This window comes from Haliotis rufescens, unplaced genomic scaffold (assembly GCF_023055435.1).
Source record: "Haliotis rufescens isolate VD_foot unplaced genomic scaffold, xgHalRufe1.0.p SCAF_29, whole genome shotgun sequence".
Classification (NCBI taxonomy): domain Eukaryota; kingdom Metazoa; phylum Mollusca; class Gastropoda; order Lepetellida; family Haliotidae; genus Haliotis; species Haliotis rufescens.
In genome coordinates this window covers 2,215,173-2,221,172 of record NW_025963990.1, presented here as the reverse complement: position 1 = coordinate 2,221,172, position 6,000 = coordinate 2,215,173, and the positions used below count along the sequence as shown (strand labels likewise).

At 40.0% G+C, this 6,000-nt stretch overlaps 1 protein-coding gene across 1 annotated transcript; it reads left to right on the top strand.

Moving 5' to 3' along the window:
- Positions 1–459: 459 nt before the first annotated feature.
- LOC124137750 lies at positions 460–1,378 on the top strand. The gene is made up of 3 exons (XM_048402724.1): positions 460–543; positions 826–964; positions 1,149–1,378. Exons 1-3 carry the CDS (start codon positions 460–462, stop codon positions 1,376–1,378), a joined length of 453 nt encoding a protein of 150 aa, XP_048258681.1.
- Positions 1,379–6,000: the final 4,622 nt, after the last annotated feature.

The following is a 6,000-nucleotide window of genomic DNA, read 5'->3' as shown; positions in this document are numbered from 1 at the left end:
GTGACTACTTTATATTTTACGTCTCTTTAATTTCAGTAAAGCCAGATTCCATGTTCAAAAAGATGCAGGCTCGAAGACCACAAATCCAAGAAAAGGCCAAGAAAACCAAAGATGGCGGTGAGTAGATAATGCTAATCGAGTTTGAAGAATGGCACTTTTACCTGGCTTCATTAGACTCATGCCCAGTCCCTGCTGGCAGTGTTTTGTGAAGAGATCGATGCCTTGGGTTAAATAATCTACACTCAAAGTGTACAGTAAAGTATGCATGTTTTCTATAGGCAGATATTCCGTGATGGGAAACTACTTAATAAGTTATTTATTATTCCAAGTTATGAACTCATTGACCGCCGTTCACATGAACTTACATTCTGATACCATCAAATATTTATTGCAGCTCTGGCAACCCTCTTCAAGAAGGCTGGTGCTTTTATGAAGAAGTTCTCTATCCGTAATCTGAAAATGGGGACTATCTTGGATCTTCTAGAGATTCTTGGCCTTGACGAGAGTCAGGAAAAGATGGCTGAGGTCATAAGAACAATAAAGGTATTTTGTTGTGAATGCTGGACTCATGTGAAGCATTGCTACTGTCTGTTTGGTGGGACTGTGGCGAACTCCCTGGACGATGACTGACAATCTGTCCTATAAAAGAGTATCGTGCTACCTGGACCATGACAATCTCACAAAGCAACCTCGATCTTAACTGGTGATGGAAGATCAGTGTAATAATATACTGTCCAGCTATTTGAACCACTAACAATAATCTGTATCATGAAACAACCAACACACCATTTATCATAAATAAGTGCACATGATTCTGTGCTGCAGGAGATGATCGACAACAAGCCGTGTTTCAACCCGTACCAGATGACGGACGACCAACTGAGGACGGAGCTGACCGAGAGGGGGATGAGGGCAGAGGGGACCCGGGAACATATGATCAAGTCCCTCACCACGCCATCCAACTGTGAGTACACAGGGCATTCATATAACTTACTGACGGGATGTGGGGACCCCTGGACATATGATCAACTCCCTCATGTACTAAACGTCATCAATATTGGCAGGCTTTTATTAAAACCATATGAATAAAAAAAAAGTTTCTAAAGTGAAATTTCCCTTAATGCTAATATTCTTTTGTTTTTGTGCAGCCTGTCCTCTCATGAAGATATCCATGCCTAACAACATATACTGTACATTTGACGACAAATGTCTTGGGATGGAATGCTGCATACATTTCAAACTCTTTGTGTTCCGAAAAACCTATAAATTGTATTCAAGATTTGACCCCTGCGATTTGAAATTTTCTGTCGGTGCTGGGAAGTTCAACAAGTCGTTTGGAATTGACGGTGACCTGAAGGATATATATGCAGGTTGGTGACACTTGTGGAATTCACCCTTTATATATACACCTCACATTATCAAGGAAAACATAATGCAAAATTTAAATATTGAATTGCTTTGAATTATGCATTTATGGTTAATATGAAAGATGGTAATGCTTATCTATAATACTGGAAAATATATTTACAGGATTGGAGAAAACTATTCCGACGAATGTGAAACTGGATATCTTAGGAGGAATAGAGCTGGTCATTAAGTATGAAGTTACTTCCTCACTTAACTGTTCACTGAAATTTTAACTTTGCGTTTTCAGTGATATAATACAGCTTCAATGAGATCTTTGACTTCAGAAATGCAACACGTTATTTTGAAACGTTTACCTGAAGGAAAATTCCATAAACGTATTTCAAAGCCAATGAGTATAATTAAAAGGTTCAAAATCGTCACGTGGACCATTTATAATCAAAGTGTCACATTTTATAGCCGTATTATGATAGTCAAGATTATACGTATTCTAAGGATTATAGATTATAGATCTACTACCCCTTGTCTGAATTATGCTTGCATCATTCTTAATGGGTTTTTTGACTATTTGCCTGGTGACCTGGTCATTTTGAAAACAATTCTAGGGATCTAATGAGAAACATACTTTTCACTGCCTCAAAGCATATTCGTCTGTACATACAATATGGACGTCAACAACCTTTTCCTTTAGATTCAGGGAGAGAATCACCACAATCCCCACTCCGTAACTGAACTTGACTGCCTTACAAAACAGACTGTGTAAAAACTATGGAAAGAAATTGCCTTGTAACCTATGTAGCACACTGGTGCTCAGTGGTCCAATGCGTCGCAATTCACCAAACAGAGTTACGCCCCCAAACTGATAGGATCCGCTGACATATGGTTCGAAACCAAGATTTATCTTGATTAAAACCTTTCGTCTGTCAGGTTCACACCTATCGAAATGGATAAACGTCTAAGTCTGCTTCAATTTGAGCTTTTCTCTCTGATCAGACTGAAATGAAATAAATCACTTCCGTAGTTGTAACCGTTGTTCCTTTATGTTGCTATCGTCTGGAGTAATGGCCTTGTCTAGGCTGTAATGGAGGAGTGGTTTATTATGACATCATTAAGTTGTAAACATACATGTCTCACCTCTGTGAGGTATCCCACATTCCTAGGTCCCTCATTCTTCAGTATTTGTTCTTCAGAGTGAAGCTGGAGAAGGATGACACTGCTGCTCTGATCACAGTGGCGGCCGGCTTCTGTTCCCAGGATGACCACGACAACTGCATCGCCTTCTTTAACATCCTAGACGAGTTTCCAACACCTCTGCCAATATGTCATCCAGACGGCTCAATAACCTGGCCAGAGGGTAAATACCGTCATCAGTATATATCATCTTGAAGAAACTGTCTCAAAATATCTTTAAAACCCCTCTCATGTAACACGAACGGGACTATTTCTGAGGAAGATATCTAATACCTTACCGCAGGTATGAATTGCATACCCAGTTTTGGGGAAGTGCCACGTACAAGCCTGGTAGTATATTTGTTTGATACAAGGTCAGGGGCGGTGGGGCTGCCTAGTGGTTAAAGCGCTCGCTCGTCACGCTGAAAACCCGGGTTCGATTTCCCACATGGGTTCAATGTTTGAAGCCCATTTCTTATGTCCCCCGCCGTGATATTGCTGTAATATTGTTTAAACCGGCGTTAAACCAGACTCACTCACAGCCTTTTGTAATGTAACCACCAGAAAACACTTTTGCTTTAAAGGTAGCATACCACTATTACTACTTTGAACTTAAGAGACGTCCTAAGTACAGCGTACAGACATACATAACTGTTCATAATAAACCGTCGGGACGAGTCACGTCTCGATCGATGCTAGGTTTATCATACCTGATATCGCATACAAAAATGTTCAAGTGATCGCGACCTTTTTGTGAATATCTCGCGCGCACATCCTAATTGATAGGATGTTATTGTTTACAAAGGGGGTGTCGAGAGGCTGTCGTTTGTGATGACTGAAAATTGTACTGCTCGGTAGTTTTGTTCGTATGTCAGTCTAACTAACATCCGCTCCTTCCTTTTGCTAGTTGATTACAGGGGTCTGTTTGATACGGAATCAATTAAGAGACGAATTCGGGAAAGCTCAAAAAAGTTTGCCAAAGATGCTATAAAGAAGGGCATCGAAGAACTACTTGGCGTCATCCCGTGCATATCCCCTGATGTAAGTATGGCTAACATATGGTAATATTGTGACAGAAAATCACGTCACAGATGGCCCAGTCGTCGAAGGCGTCGCGATTCGCTGTGCAGAATTGCGTTCCTTCGGCACGCCAGAAACCTTTGATTGTGGGTTCGAACCCCGGTTCGCCACGGTTATGTTTCCAGGTTTGTCAGCACCATTCCCGTGCTCGTGGATTTCACCGAAGTGATAAACGTCTGAGACCTGTGTCACTTCGGGCTTTCCTCTCACATTAAGCTGACACGCCGTGATATCAATTGAACACTGTTAAAAGCGGCGTTAAAACCAACTCACTCATTCACTCATTCACTGACCTTTCAGTATTTTGTAAATATGTTGAACAGGAACAAATAGTAAATCCATTTGAAATATTTAAAAGCAAAGAAGGGACCATGTTTACAAATAATACTTTTTTCTCGTGATCGTGTTAGAGTTGATATTTTCACTCATGACCTCGTCACACGATAGTATAAACAGTGTATTGGCCAGCCTCCATTAAATATGCTCTATATGTTCTTTAAGATACTGTATCTTACATACATGTACATGATCTCGGCAGAATCGACACTATGGTCGGTATATATCGGTACTCCGCTTCTCCCAATCAGAGGTAGCCAGGTCTAAATGAGTTAAAGTGGTGCCACTGTGTAACAAAATTAGAAAGTACACATGGTTGCATTTAAGGCTCCAGGCAAAACGGATCCCTGTCCCAGACCTGAGGCCCTGACTCGGGATATCCTCGAGCAGAAGCTCCAGCAGCGGGGATTGCAGATCACGGGCACAAGACAGGATCTTGAGCAGAGGCTCAGAGTTGGACACAAAAGTGAGCGGTTCATGATAAGGAGAAGTTCTGGTTTAAAAAAAAAACATATACCATTTGGTGAAGAAAAGTCTGGCACAATACACCCAATGATCTCTCAACACAGATTTACTTTGCACTGGGTGAGAAGGGTTGTAGGAAAACTGTTCAAATGCAAATATATTATTTGTTTGATAGGCATTACTTAGAAGTTGACAGATGACAAGGTAGACACAATTTTATGGATAACAACTTCTTTAATAATGTAACAAGCGTCTTGCTTGACAAAGGTATAAGGATCTATACCTAAACGTTGCTTTTTACAGTATTAAAGAAGTTGTTATCCATAAAATTGTGTCTACCTTACAAATATATCGTTCCAAGAAAGTGGGTCACTTTACCTTTGAAATTCTTAAGGGTTCTCAGGTCTCAAGGTAACAATGAAAAGATTGTATATTACATGTTTGAGTTATCCATATACTTGTACAAAGATTTTGTCCAGTAGCAAAACCACGTGTTTGATGTTACAAATGGTGTTCTCCTAATAATGAAAGCTTTTAGTTTTAATTCAATAAGAACAGTTTCCGTAGAGGAATGTGAAATATGAATGTTCAGAATGTTTAATGTTAAATACCCGTGAAGATTCCGGGGTAGAATAGGTCTTCAGCAACCCATGCTTGCCGTAAAAGGTGACTATGCTTGTCGTAAAAGGCGACTAACGCGATCGGGTGGTCAGGCTCGCTGACTTGGTTGATGCATGTCATCGTATCCCGATTGCGTGGATCGATGCTCATGATATTAATCACTGGGTTGTCCAGACACGATTATTTACAGACCGCCGTCATATAGCTGGAATATTCCTGAGTGCGGCGTTAAACAATCCAACTAATGTTAAACTTTTATCATGAAGACATAGAACAAAACGATAATGAAATATATATATATATTTCGAATCATAAACAAGTCCTCAAACAAATCCAACGTGTGGTAATTATAATTAAATCACATGTCATTTTGTTCCTCCAGCTTGCAGATTGCTGAACAGGAAAGTGACCCTCCCAACAATAGCAAACGAGAAGATCAATAAGATCGTTTACATGGAGATAGCCCCGGACTGTCTGCGGTTTGATGCGTGTGTTGACATTAAGATCAAGAAGCTGAATTTCAACAAGGCCATCAATGCCTACATACAACTTGACCCTTGTAAATTCATATTGACCGTCAATTTTGAAGACTGCACAACGACAGTTCTTCTGCTCGGATACGCCTGGGGTAGGTAGTGGTTTGTAAGTTAAAACCATTTTGAGAAACTGTGAGTCCTTTGATTCAAGCTGTATGATAATCTGAATACAGCTGACTAATGAATAACACCAATGCCATTTCAGTGAGTCAATGATTCAATGATTCTTTTATGTGCAAGATCAGCAGATCCATAGTATAGTGGTATATTGTTGAATACAGTGTTATCGTAATTACTATAAAGACATGTATAACAAATTAATGTCCTTTACCAGCGTAGTAAAAGTACAATTGTTACAAGCATGCGATTGCTTCACCACATACGATGATGCTTGATAATAAGAAGCGTCAGCATCACATCGTGTTTG

Excerpts from the sequence above, each read along its gene's own strand:
- LOC124137750 (XM_048402724.1), top strand. The coding sequence starts at position 460 with ATGGGGACTATCTTGGATCTTCTAGAGATTCTTGGCCTTGACGAGAGT. Across the intron at positions 544-825 it reads AGGTCATAAGAACAATAAAG|GAGATGATCGACAACAAGCC; the intron begins GTATTTTGTTGT and ends TCTGTGCTGCAG. Across the intron at positions 965-1,148 it reads CCTCACCACGCCATCCAACT|CCTGTCCTCTCATGAAGATA; the intron begins GTGAGTACACAG and ends GTTTTTGTGCAG.